A 12,771-nucleotide genomic window follows, 5' to 3' on the forward strand; every position below is an offset into this window, starting at 1 on the left:
AGGCACAAACTGAGATAAAAGAGGTTGAGTGAACTGCAGATAACTGCTTTGACAAGTGGATGAGTGTGAAAGAGAGCGTCTTCATACATAACAGTAAGTAATGCCTTCGCATTGTATGTGCATGTGCATCTGTGTGTAAGTGTATCAGTGTGTCTAAGCTAAAGCTTTTGTGTGTGTGTGGGAATATGCAATCACTTCGGTGTAATTATGCAAATTGAATGTCGCACTGCTCTCCCTGGCTTTAGTGTTGAGCCAGGCACTTTTATGAGTGTCTTCCCACCCATGGCCATTGGTGTGCGTGTGTGTGTGTGTGTCTGTTTGTGCGTGTGTTTGTGTATTCAGTAATTCCTTCACATCAGCAAGCTAAATTATGTGACAGTGCAAACAAACAGTGTTTGCACCAGCAGGCTACTTGGGCATCCAAAAAGATGGCAGGGATTCCCAGCGTCACGACCAAAGTGCCCTGCTGTAAATTTAAATTGTTCCGCTGCGCTAAATGCTCTTAAAGCTGATGTGAGCGTGTGTGATGCTGTTCGTTGTGTGCCTGTGTGTGTCTGTGTGCGTGTGGGTTTAACATCTGTCTTTTCCATTCCCTTCCATGCACAAATCGCACAATCACTTCAGGAGGGGAGACCATTACTCTTTATGGGGTCAGATCTCATGGCTGAGGCTTCTCAAAGCATGATTGGGTACATCAGGAAGGATTTAGGAAGTAGAAGAGAGGACTGTGAGTGAACAGCAAAGGTAACTTCAGATCATTATAAGATGGGATCACAGCAGCCGTCAACGTATCGGCATTACAACTCATGAGTACTCACCTTTACTCAGCCATAGTGAAAACATTATTGCGTTCTCAGCTGTCATCATTACATCAGTACTCACTGGTCATTATTACATTAGTACAAGTAAGAAGCAGTCCCTACATTATATATATCTTTAAAACACTGCTCAAAACATGTTTTAATAGGAAAGCATTTTTAACATGCAATTTGTATATCTGGTTCTACTGTGTTGTTTTAACTGCTATATTCATGTTATCTAACTTTTATTGCAACCACATTTTATGTAGTGTAATAAATATGACAGCTTTTGACTCTGCTGCCTATGAGAGTAGTTATTATAAGATATTGTATGTAAATGTACAGACAAACTCTTCATGTCCTATATCTGCTGAAAGTCTTCCAAATATCATAATGCAGAATAAATCAGAGCATCACTGATGAGGTGGAGACAAGAATAGAGGATGGAGGAAACCAGGCAGAGAAGTACAGTGGGGAAAAAAGGAAAAAAGATGGATGAGTGGCTTCTATGAATATGACAGTGGTCATAAAGCAATGTAAAGCCCTCCAGCAGATTTAAAAGCATTTCAATGATATTAAACCTCCGACACAGTTTGTTGGCATTAATGTATATGCGCATGACTACATGCATGTATTTGCTTTGATATAACTTTCAGTATAAATGTCAATGATGCTCTTAGAGAGGAAAGACATGGGTCTTACACTTGATAGAAAGCAACATAGAGACTGTCCACCTCAAGTTTAATGTCCAAGGAGAAATTCACATGACACTACCATACCGCATGACACCAGAGTTCATTACTGGATTATCAGAGTTGATCGTTGAAGAACCAAATCTTAAAAAACATGGATTGGAGCTGAGGCGGGTGACATTCGTCAAATCAAATCATCCCTGAACAGACTTTTTTTTAAAGATTTAATCTCTTTCAATACTGACTCAATTCCACACCAAACATATATTATATAATACGTTTCTTTTCTTCAGACTCTTGAAGAGAATATTTGAAAAGAGGGACCTACATGAAGTAAGAGGAGGATAGATGAGATCACTTTCCTTATTCAAGAAAGTACAACAATGTCTGAATTAACTTAAAATTATTTATATTGCATATTCAAAAACAGAGGTGTATTTGTGTAACTGACAGAAGGAACTACTCCAGGTGTACCATCATCTTCCCATAACACTGCCGGGATTCATTGTTACAGTCATTGCTCCAATCCCCCTCGACAGAACGCATTAGGCCTATCAAATCACTGTGTGTAAACGCTAATGCAATTTCTATGGGCACTGTGGCCATTACATGATTGCTGTAATGCATTTGTGTGCCTGTGTTGCCCATGTGACATTTATATGAGGTCCAACAGGTTAGCCTGGCTCCACACAAACACGCACACACCCACACGCACACACATTTACATACCCATAGGCTGACATACCGCATGAAAATGAGAAGTGCTCTTATGGCCATTACAGATAGAAATTATGTTTCTATACGATTAAACTGAAGCACTGAATACATTTTGTGGGAAACGTGATGGCTGGCTCGATTATGTTTAGAGGCAATGTTTGTTTTGGATGAATGATGATGGTTTATTAATGGCGGCAGAGTCAGGAGGTGGCCTGGGTGAATCGAGGGCTAACAGAGAGAACACCTGACGTCAGGGTTTGCATCCAGATTCCAGTCAGTGGTTTGGTTTTGGAAAATCATAAACATTTGCTTCTCAGTGTCAGAGGGCACTTGTTCTATGTTTCTGGAAGGGGGCTGTGGAGGAGGTAAAGCGGGTCGCCCACTGGCCAGAAGGTTGGTGGTTTGAACCTAGTTTCCATTCACTCACATTCTGTGTGATAAAATGTCCTCAGGCAAGATGAACCCCAAATTGCCCCTGGCAGCTTTGAGCGGTCATCAGGACAAGAAAAGCGCTAAATAAATACAAACCATTTCCTATTGCAGAAATCTATAAACCCTAACTTGAAGTGCTGTCAGAGTGTAACATAAACCATAAACATGTCCATACAAACGGACACTGGAATGTTATTTTGGTAGGGAGCCTGTCTGTTCTAATTTTACTAATCTATTCAGTATCCATGTTTATGCCACTTGCCAAACACAAAAACTGACAACATATCCTCTCGACGTCAATGGAAGTAATAAGCTTCCTGTACAACGTATTTGCCTGTTTGGTTGTATAACATTTCAACATTATTTCCAAGAGACAGGGGTGAAAATGAGGACATATTGAGTGATGTCTAAACACAAAACCTCATATATAAACCTCAGGACTTTTTGAATAATTAACAACTCCGCAATATGGCCAAAAATTAAAAATAAAGATTGAACATAGCCTCTAATGATTTTGTGCTTGTTCTAATTAACTGGTTTATTCGGCTGATCCAAATCATTACAAACTACTTTGAAGTTTTTGCTCAAAGTTTTTAATCACTTGTTTCTCAAAGTGCTGGAGGTAAACCACAGGTCACTCTATGTGCTTTATTCTCTTTATAGCACCCACCTTCCCAGGAAGTAGAAGAGAGGACTGTGAGTGAACAGCAAAGGTAACTTCAGATCATTATAAGATGGGATCACAGCAGCCGTCAACGTATCGGCATTACAACTCATGAGTACTCACCTTTACTCAGCCATAGTGAAAACATTATTGCGTTCTCAGCTGTCATCATTACATCAGTACTCACTGGTCATTATTACATTAGTACAAGTAAGAAGCAGTCCCTACATTATATATATCTTTAAAACACTGCTCAAAACATGTTTTAATAGGAAAGCATTTTTAACATGCAATTTGTATATCTGGTTCTACTGTGTTGTTTTAACTGCTATATTCATGTTATCTAACTTTTATTGCAACCACATTTTATGTAGTGTAATAAATATGACAGCTTTTGACTCTGCTGCCTATGAGAGTAGTTATTGAGTTTAGTTTTAAAAAAGGCATAGAGATAATGTCCAGTAGTCATTACTACACTATTCCATCAAAGTCAATAGTCATTACTACAATATTCCATTAGTACTCAGTCATTACGTCTTAATACATGAGTACTCAGAAGTCATGACTACTTTTATTTTAGTAGTACTCACTATTTATACTTGATTATTACATTGACTACCAAGCAGTAATTATCATATTACTACATGAATACTAAGCAGTCATTACTACATTATTACATCTTATTAAGTATTCATGGGTTGGACCAGAGCCATCTTCAAACTCAGGAACACATTTTACCACGATGCCACAAATACACACACAGAGACACACACACACATACACACACAACCAAAATGAAAACAATACCAGCCATGCTGTCGCAGCTGGTAATCGAACCAACAAATCTCCTCCAACAAAAACAAACACTCTACTGAAGCCTACTTCAATGTACTCAAACACACAGACATTACAGCATTTCTGGAGGGATAAAAAAGTTCAACACTTTGAAACTACATTGGGCAAAATATGTGACAGGGTGTGATGCGGCACAAAAGGCAGTACATGGCCCCTCTGGCTTGCATGTGTCGGAAAGCATCCCTCTCTATCAAACAGCAAGATAAGATTTTAAGAGAAAGAGCAGGATCAGGGGCCGCATGTGCCTGTGGGTGTAGTGTTCACAAGAGGAACTCAGAAATGAAGGTCAGGGTTTTTTTCCCCACTGTGGCATTTCTATAATGTACAGCTGCTACCACACAAACTCTCAACATGCTGCTCTGCTTCTCTGAGAGCTTTTGAAATGCAAAACTGTTGGAGCACAAATGTATGAAAAAGTTTCATCCAATGTCAACTGATGATAGACAAAACGTTATATACACAAACATGAACTGAATAAATAATATTTTCAGAGCAGCTTGTAAACTATTGCTGATCTGTGCTAAAACAATCAGATTTGCCTTTGAGTCACAACATGAGATATAATCTATAGCAAAGTTTGACAGGCACACTTGACTGCCAATACATTAATTACTATTTAGAGACGACCACAGGGTTTGTGTGCAGCTCCAAGTCATTTGCTTTGTGGTGAGCTACGCATTGCTCTGTCTCTAAATACTGGGGTTTGTGGCAGACTAACAGTAGACTACATATAAAGATGGACGACATGAGAGCTTATCAAAAGTGAAGCCAAATTAATTTGAACAGCCCCTGGTGGCTGGTTGCAGTATAGGCCATAAAACCATGCCTTCTCCATGTCACGGGATGGAACCAGGAATAAACTGAAAAGTAAGAGTATGCAATAATTTTTTTTCAATTTCTTATCACATTGATGTATTCATATTTCAGATACATTTGGCTGATTTAATGCTATAAAATTGGGTGAAACATCTTGATTGACAGCCGAGACTGACTCGTGATTGGTCAAGTGCATGTAGGGTGGGACCTTGATGCTGCAGCTCCCCTCCACGATCACGACTGCACAGACTCTTGCTCCAAATTATAATTTTTTGTTTAGTGTTGTGCTTCTTTATATTCAGTTTATGGGGCTAAAGATGGAAAACTAACAATTTAACCCTTCTAGCTTATTCTGCCTTGGGATTCTATGACTTTGGAAAAATTGTGGACGCATCCTTTAAAGTCCACAGATCTTGATTTACAAAGTGGATTAACTCGATGTCACATATTAACTCTGATTAGTCTTAGCTCTGTGGCTTCTCGCTGCAAGACGAACAAAAGTGCAGCTCATCTCTCGGTAATGGAATAATTGTGCTTCATGTTGAATGCTGTTCTTCTTTAATGCCTAGATAAAAGGGAATGTAAACAAGCTGCTCAAACAACAGCGCTCTTTGCTGTCTACATTAAGAAGACCAGCGTGTGAAACTAATACTTTCAGGCTGATTCAATATTGTCGTCTATAGGAAACAGGCTTACCGGACCGTGGCAGGTCAGAGAGTCATCGTCAGCCCGCTCGCACTGGGCATCACAATCCACGCACAGGGACCCGTTGGCGTACTCTCGAATATCCCTGAGAGAGGTGGAGAAAAGGGAGGGAGGGATTAAGATGTGTGAGGAACAGAATGGGAGATAGGAGTGAGTGACAAGAGGGGGAGAGAAGAAAATGCTCCTTCAGTCAATATGAGTGATTAATCTTGTAGAAAGGAGACGATAACACTTCTTGTCCCTCCTTTAATATGTGGAGCATTAGATACAGTATGAAGAGTTCAAATATTGAACAGCAACATTTTAATCACCTCTTTTCGATATCATCAAATCCCTCAACATATTTACCTCAAACCAAGTTTTGCAAACCAGTATTCTGTGGTCATGAGTTATCAGTGGCTACAAATCTGACAGCAGGTGATCTGAGGACCACACCAACCCATAACAAGTGCTAAAAAACATAATTTATAAATGGACATTTTTATATATATATGAATTGTTTGAGGAGGTGAGTGATTTTAACATTTACACATATTTCATTGTTTCCACCTTTAAGCCAAAACATAATATTTGAATTATTGAACACTCACACTCACCTAATCCTACAGACTTGTTTCCCTATCAACTATTGTCCTTGTTAACAATGCACTCCAAAAAAATCAGTGCATAACAGTAAAAACCTTGCAAAATAAATGAAAAATACATTATATTATGATGATCATGTTTTTGTTATGGATTCCAAATTCTGTGGAGTCGCATATCAGTTTGTGTAAAAGAAAGAAAAACAACAGGGGCAAATATCAAATGATTATCAAATGTTGTCTATTTTCATAATGTCTGAATGAAATAAGAGTCTAGGGTTTCATCTCATTTACATTTCCACAACAAAGACTGTTAATTGTTGGATTAAAATAAAAAAAATTGTTAGTTAATGATACATTTGTATGTTGCAATCTGCTAATTTGAGCCTTGTTTCCCTCAAAGCTAGCCTCTGAAACAGGTCAATATGTAGTCGCACACACGCACCCACACAACCTTCCTAAACACCAAATGGCTAATGAGCTAACTGTAATTCTGATGGCATCACTCACGGGGTCGACGAATTTGAAAGGTGCAATACCTGCGAGGGGTGCAACGATTTCCAAAATCAATTAAATTAAGTGCCATGTTATTTGATTTCTACAATCCCCTTATAATAGTGGAACACCAGAGTGGCCTCCAAAAGTCATTAAATGCGACCACAGTGCGACTGAGTTGGCACTTTGCCTTTGTCACTGCAGGACAAGGAGATTGACTTTTGGGTTCTTCGTCAGTAAAATAAAACTGAACGTTCCGTCTCAGAAATCTCAAAAAAGAAAAAAGTCATCTTCCCAGTGGGATCTAAATCAAATTAGTATTAATTATGCTTCAACTGGCCTTCAGAAATCCTTCCAGGACGCAAGGGAGGTAAGCTTTTGTCTGCGTGTGTGCTGGTTGAAATAATAAACGCTGCAGTGTAGCTTGAAGATACTATTGATGCTCACAGTCTGTTGCTTGGTGGCTCAGTGGTGCTTTGCCTTCCTGTATTTTCTGTATGCTGTGTGTGACATACATGCGGCAACATATTTGCAGTGAGTAATAAATCTTAATATGGATTTGATGCATAACAAATAGTCATCTCAAACAGCTCTGAGATTTTAATCCCTACTACAAATTAAACTGCCTGTATGGTATTTTGAACAATAAAGTCGATTGACTTTGTCAAATAATTTAAAAACTGTGCATTAATCATTTGAGGTATAAGGCAATTCCAGCTCCTTGTCGATTAGCTGCTGTCTGACACATGCTGAGTTGTCAATACAAGTCTGAGATGGAAGGAAAATGAATGAGCAACACACTGTAATTCTGCATGTTATGTTTTTTAAAAGGAATCTCACAAACTGTTGAACCCAGAAAACGTTTACATGTTAAACATTGGAATAGCATTTTGACTACAGGGGGGGGGGTCCTCATAGCCTGATCATAGAACGTATATAAAGATAGACGACATGACGGCTCCCTAAAACTGAAGCCAGGCCGCCTCGATGCCCACCAGATGTCTGACTGCAATATATGCAATAAAATCTGCCTTCTCCATGTAAGTGGATAGGACATGTGCCAAACTAAAGGGTCAGTTCTTATCACAATAATGTATATTTGTGTTCATTGTCCCAGTAAGTTTTGTTTAAATAATTATTTGATGTAATAAAAAAACTGAAATGTCATGATTGACAGCTGAGACTGACTCGCAATTGGTCGACCGTGTATCAGAGGGACAACGCTACCGTGTCCTCCATCCCCTGAACGGTACCTGGCAAGCTCTATAAACCGCAAAAAAATGTTGTGTTTGTATCTAGGATACTTTTGCTTCATTTCCAGGTAGTGAAGGGAAAGGGAGATGCGTCGTCCATCTTTATAAACAGTCTCTGGACTCAACATGGCGTCTATGCTCAATTCAGTCCTTAACTTCCCCTGTCCTCCATGTTTTTGTCATGCTCTGAAGGGGGGGAGGTGCATTCAGTGAAGCCCTGTCTGGTTGGGGGTGGTGCTGGTGTGGGTAGTGCTGATGTGCAGGTGGACAGGTAGGCAGGGCGTGGCCCCGTGCGCAAGCAGTGACTGTGACACGCAGTGACACGCCTAGCCCCCCTGCCCGAGCCCACCTTCCGGTCCTCCTCAATCCTCTCCAGTGCGCCCCCCCCCCCTCCTCCAAAACCATTGTTGACCAACTTGGAACTTAAAAGCATCATTCAATCAGTTCTGCAAGGTAAAATAGCAAGGTAAAATATCTAAAATGTTATTAACAAAACTCACCAGGGGAGCAGGTCTCGCCACTTTCTATAGAGAGAAGCGCATATACTCCCTTAAGAGTCAAGGGACCTCTTTTAATTTAACACTCTGCAGGGGAGAGGGTGGGGATCTATAACCACCACATCTTAAATTATTACTTTCACCCTCTGGCTTTTATATCATAGCAGAGTAAGTTCACAGTAAACAGAAAACAATAGTGAAACAAAGAGCCTTGAGTTGTTCTTCAACTGAAATGTAACTTTAAACGAGCAGGTTTTGCAGCAGATTTTCCAACAATGAAATGTCCTTTGAGGATTTCACACTGAAATCAGTGGATTTGTCTGTTTTTTTGTGTGTTTTGATCCGATCAGTGGAAGACATTTTACTGCTACTTCACTCTCCTGGAACTCCTCGAGAATATTTCGGCAGGGATCTTTCTTTCAGATTTTTAATATAGAAATCAGTTTGATCTTTCCCCGCACTGGTAACCTGCAAGTTATAGTATAAAAGCATGATGATGGAGAATACTTGAAAAGCACAGTTCTACTTGCGGAATTACAAACCAAACTCGGAGGACTCCCGGCAGGGATTTCCTCCCTGTTTGATATCAGGAACCAAAGAGCATTGTGAGTGATTGAAAACCGCTCTGAGAACCCATGCAAATATAAAGCATTTTGTTTTGCAGGCCTGTATTCAGGAGCAAGACTATCTCAGTGATTGATATTCGCCCTGTGTCATTGATAATGAAAGGTGTAACGGCCAGTGATCTTGTGTGTAAAGCTGTGCTCGGACATGAAAACCCAATATCCTGACATTTTCCATAGTTTGCCTTTACACACACCTTCACAACAACAGACAATCCAACGATTAGTGGTGTGAGGGTGGAGTCAGAGAAATGATTTATAGATTTGGCTGTAAAAATCATCACCGGCCCCTTATTGAACCTTGGTGTGTTTCCATGTTGACACCTGTGTATCTTCTAGATATTTGTATACCATTTTTTTAAGTGCGTGTCTAAAAGCAGCTATAATCTCTTGTTGAGTGTTGATGCTGATGATGCCTGACTAGTCACAACAGAGAATGAATGGAATTGATCCGTTTCTGTCTCCTTTTCGAACCTTGCTGCAAACAATTACTTAAAAGCAGAACAGGCAGAGTGATGAACACAGACAGGATCAAAAGTTTCTGTGATTCTGAGAAAGTAGGACCTGCCTCCGGCTGACTACAGGGGCAGCATTACATGCCCAGAGAAGATGAGGTTTTGGTGGTAAAAGAGGTGAGGCAGGGTCCATTCTTTTCTCCTCATCTGTGTTTCTGTGCCTGTCTTTCTTTTCCCCCTGATTTACCGACACAGGCTTTTTTTGGGCATTCACATAGATTTTTGTACATATTAGTCACAGCCTTGGTAAGCCTGGTACAGCAGGTGAACTCGGCAGCACAGACACAGGAAAGAAGTGGCATCTCGTCTAGAATAAAAGCATTTTGTATGAGAGGGTCAGGACACGGCCGTTTCCATGTTTCCCTGCCACTGTCTGGTGAAGGACAGGTCTCTGGTCTCAGTCCAAGACGAGCAGTGCTTTTTTATTCAGGGCTACAGCACTGTAGACTAAAATGAGTATTTCTGACTGGTTCGGAAATAAAGCAACTCTGGAAAAATAGGCAGTTTGAATTGTCACATTCACCAAAATCCACAACCTCAAATAAAACCACTGAAAGATTTAAGAAAACCTCTTGATGTATTGGTTTGTTTTACCTTGTAAGCATCGCATATCAAGATGATAGGTTTATTTTATTAAATGTTTTGATTAGGGGCATATTTCATGTATAGCCACCCAGACCCTGACATGTCTCATTTAGTAGATAACACGCTACAGACAACAGCAACACTTATTTAATAAATGGCCTCTGAGGGGAGAACAAGTGCCTCTTCTCTTGATGTCTTATCCAATAGAATTATGTTTTCTATATTTTTCTAATGGAGGCTTTTTTCTGAAAGTGAGTGGGTTCACCTTCACCATTATTCACTTAAATGAAACCTTGAGTCCCTCTCAGTGAAGTGGAGTGTTCTATTTACTCAATCGATGCCCTCCTGTTTTCAGTTCTGTTCTCCATGTTGATGTGTTGATGTTGTGTGTACATGCAAAGCTCACCCTTCGTAAAGGTTGCAAATCTCCACACAGGTTCGTCCACGGCTGAAGTGTCTGCAGGAGAGGCACTGGTCCGGGCTGGGACCCCAGCATCCTGCGTCTGAACACAGCGGGTCACAGACCATGTGCTGCCTGGCTGCTCAGTACAAACATATACAAAGACAGGGAGAGTAACAGCAAAGGATCAGATTTTAAGCAGAATGCAGTTGTGATTTAATGACTCTGCGTCGAAGCAGAAACAAAGAATAAACCCCAAATTGCCCCAAATTATCTGCATATAAAATTAGCCACAGTAATCACATTATTTATTTAAAAAAGACACAGATCTGCTAAGGCAAATGCAAATTGTGAGTTTCTGTGCTTCCACGGAGCAGCTGTTCATTTGGCCTATGAAAAGTATGTTTTTGTGATGTGGCTCTTCAAAAAAAATGGCAGGAGCAAGGGCAACGAGACAGAGTAGCATGTGTAGGGCTGAAAGACGTGCTGAAGGACGGGGATGGTTTTCCGATTTCGTAAAGAAAAATAAATTTCCAAAGAAGTTGCACTGAACAACGGCAGAATAATTAACCTCCTGGATGAACTACACACTGACCTCGTGCTTTATTGCTGCGTATTTATACAAAAACTTGGTATTTAAGTGTGGAGATGGCAGAGAAGGGAGTAATTGCTGCGATGCCTGAATTTAAACATTTTGAACAAATGGTGACGGAGCACCCGGGGGGGACGCAGAAAGCTCCAGCAGATGCAACACAGACTTGCTTATTTAACTTTGACTTACAAAAGTGAGGGCGGAACAATCAACTCTTAAACTCTTCTGTCTGTATTTATTTAAAAAAATTCTCCATCATATTGATAATGACTTTCATTCCAGAAAAAATATTGGGTATCTGCCTGTACAGTGCATTTGTGTGTCGGCTGTTTAAAAGCGTCATTCACTTTGGATTGGATCCACTCATGGAAAGAACATGTCTCTTTCTCCTTCCCCATTCATAGTGAACAGTCTGTTTGCTGTTCTCTCTGTTTCTGCCTGTGTTTCTATAGCACCAACAGACTCAGAACATTACATCCACTCTGTTCCATTATCTCCTTGTGTCTGTATCTCTTATCTCCGGCCCGCTCCTTTGTCCCCTCTCAGCGCCGGGTTCTACAAAGGTCGGTACATCTGAGAGTGTTACAGCGATGTGAACGGGAGTGTTGTAGCAGCTCGTCGACAGCGCTACAGATACACTTGGAACTTTTATCATCCCATCTGCTCCTGACGTGACTTCCACCTTGGTCGGTGGATTTTAAACACAGATTTATATGCCCGATGGGTTCTCTTCTCTTGTTCTTTCTTCTCTTCTCTTTTCTGTAGTGAAAAGAGCTCCTGTTGTTTGCCTGGCCTGGCCACATGGAAGCCATGGGCGATGCTTCGGTAGCACTGTTCTGATTGCTTAGAAATTCAGAGAGGCGGATGCAGATACATGGGGAAACAAGAAATCAAGTGTTTCTTTGGAGGGCAGAAGATCAAAGCTTTGCCTCTCATATAAGACAAAGAACCTCTTTTGGGCTGAAGGCACCGTAGGTAAACTGACCAGGCAGAGGGAACAACAAGGGCAGCATGTCTAAGGCATGAGCTGTAGTCAAAGAAGAAGAGTTGCTGCGGAAAAAAGGAATAAACAAGGGAGGAGGAGAGGTTGGTTTGGCTTCTTAAACATACAACAAGATCAAAAAAGATGCCAACCTCAGATGTTTCTGACACGGTTGGAAAACAAAAGCCCGTGGGGCTTTTCAGCAGGACGGAAGCAAGTAAGGAAGGAAGGAAATTAGGAGGCGAGGAGGATGAAGAATATCTAAAAAAAAACAATCACAACGGGAAAATTAAAAAAAATCAGGAAAAACGCAGTGATCAAACATAAACCCGCCGCCTGTGTGTCGAGGGGAAAGGTGTGTGTGGACCTCCACTGTTGCCTGCATCCCTTTCTTCTGTATCAAAGGCAGCACTGAGAGTAATTCAGGGCAGCTACTAAAACGACCAAAGAGTGTGGGTCTGGGTAATTAACGGAATAATACATCATGTGGAAATAACATGAGTTAAATGTTGGATTTTTGAGAAGACAACGCTTTTCACATGGGGTTCTCACTGGGTTGTTAAAAAA

The 12,771-nt window shown here is 40.6% G+C and overlaps 1 protein-coding gene across 2 annotated transcripts in view; it reads right to left on the minus strand.

Moving 5' to 3' along the window:
• LOC133021550 (receptor tyrosine-protein kinase erbB-4-like) overlaps window positions 1–12,771 on the minus strand; it is a 294,248-nt gene that overhangs the window by 66,678 nt on the left and 214,799 nt on the right. For both annotated transcript variants that reach the window (XM_061088453.1, XM_061088452.1), the window contains exons 13-14: window positions 10,637–10,769; window positions 5,673–5,766 (exon numbers count right to left, since the gene is read on the minus strand). In XM_061088453.1, coding sequence (XP_060944436.1) covers window positions 5,673–5,766; window positions 10,637–10,769 — 227 coding nt within the window. The remainder of the gene's footprint in view (window positions 1–5,672; window positions 5,767–10,636; window positions 10,770–12,771) is intronic.

This window comes from Limanda limanda, chromosome 16 (genome assembly GCF_963576545.1).
Source record: "Limanda limanda chromosome 16, fLimLim1.1, whole genome shotgun sequence".
In the NCBI taxonomy this organism is placed as follows: Eukaryota; Metazoa; Chordata; class Actinopteri; order Pleuronectiformes; family Pleuronectidae; genus Limanda; species Limanda limanda.